The sequence below is a fragment of the Pteronotus mesoamericanus genome, unplaced genomic scaffold (genome assembly GCF_021234165.1).
Source record: "Pteronotus mesoamericanus isolate MK-2021 breed Mesoamerican mustached bat unplaced genomic scaffold, CSHL_Meso_final scaffold_21, whole genome shotgun sequence".
NCBI lineage: Eukaryota > Metazoa > Chordata > Mammalia > Chiroptera > Mormoopidae > Pteronotus > Pteronotus mesoamericanus.
Window position 1 is genome coordinate 303,495 of NW_026555310.1, and position 1,522 is coordinate 305,016.

The 1,522-nt window shown below is 36.5% G+C and overlaps 1 protein-coding gene across 1 annotated transcript; it reads right to left on the reverse strand.

Annotated features, from left to right (window-relative positions):
• Positions 1 to 356: 356 nt before the first annotated feature.
• LOC129084514 (olfactory receptor 6C2-like) lies at positions 357 to 1,318 on the reverse strand. Its single transcript, XM_054590711.1, has one exon. The coding sequence runs from the start codon at positions 1,293 to 1,295 to the stop codon at positions 357 to 359; it is 939 nt and encodes a 312-aa protein (XP_054446686.1). The 5' UTR covers positions 1,296 to 1,318.
• Between the last annotated feature and the right edge of the window lie 204 nt (positions 1,319 to 1,522).

Consider the following 1,522-nt stretch of genomic DNA (forward strand, 5'->3'; position numbering starts at 1 on the left):
AAGTATTCTCAGCAAATGAGAAATGGTCTCTGAAAATTTACATTCCACATCATGAGAAGGCTATATGGCCAGTGATAAAAATATATTTATTTGCATTTTCTTTTTATGACATTGAGCATTTTAGGAATCTAGTCTCTAGAACATACATTTATTGAAGAAACTATTCTGAATAAAATAAACTTAAAAGAAAGAAATAGCTTGATTTTTGGCTTTTGGAGTTTAAGAGACAAATGTTCCTGGGGGTAGAATAGCTTGATGAATCTACAGAATAGGAAGAAACCATTTATTTGGAAAATTCATAAATGTCTCTCATGGGTTAGATTTAAATTTAATAACCTCTAAAACTCAATTGTTTCTTACTTCTTTGTGAGGAATACAATCAATTTTGCTGTGTCTTTTAAGGCATCTTTCACTTGTTTGTTTCGAAGTGTATAAATGAATGGATTAAGCAAGGGGGCAACTGAAGTAGTGAGCACAGATACCACTTTATTAATGGCCACTCCTTCCTTTGCTGAAGGTTTGATGTAGATGAAGATGCAGCTGCCATAGGTGATAGAAACCACAATCATATGAGAAGAGCAGGTAGAAAAGGCTTTTTTCTTTTGTTGGGTAGAAGGGAATCTTAGAATGGTCTTGGTGATGTATGTGTAGGAAAGAACTACACACACTAAGGTAATAATGAGTGTCAGCACAGCAAAACTCAACACAACTCTTTCTATTAACACTGTGTCTGAACAGGTTATTTGTAAAATAGGAGATGCATCACAACCAAAATGATCAATCACATTTGAATCACAGAATTCCAGCTGGAGGCCCATGCCTAGAGGTGGGAGGATAACCAACAGGCCAGCAAACCAACAGCAGAGAACAAGTATAGTGCAGACTCTGTTGTTCATGATGGTTGTGTAATGCAGGGGCTTACAAATGGCCACGTAGCGGTCATAGGACATGGCCGCAAGGAGAAAAAATTCTGTTGCTGCAAAGAGGACAACAAAAAATAACTGGGTAGCACAAGCATTATAGGTGACAGTATTATCTCCAGTTATGATAGTATATAGGAATCTGGGAATACAGACAGTGGTGAATGAAACTTCTAAGAAAGAGAAATTTCGGAGGAAAAAATACATGGGAGTTTTAAGATGGGAATCCAAAAATGTGAGGGTAATGATGGTGAGGTTCCCAGCCACACTCAACATGTAGGTAAGGAACAAAAATACAAAAAGCAGAACTTGTAGTTTTGGGTCATCTGTCAATCCCATCAGGATGAATATTGTTATTGCTGTATGATTTCTCATCACTGCCTGTGCCAAGTCAAATATAATTCCACCTGCGGAGAGAAGTGTCATAAGAAGCTAGCATTGAAACCTGAATGAAAATACACCCAGCAAGGGAGCTCACATGTACTTTTTTCTTTTGCTTAATAACCGATGTGTTGACATAGTGCATTTAATATTTTACTAGGAGACATCTATAGGAAATATAGAAATATTATAGATCTAATGCTTATAATTCTGTGATTAGA

Coding starts and splice junctions, on each gene's coding strand:
- LOC129084514 (XM_054590711.1), bottom strand. CDS start 1,295: ATGAGAAATCATACAGCAATAACAATATTCATCCTGATGGGATTGACA.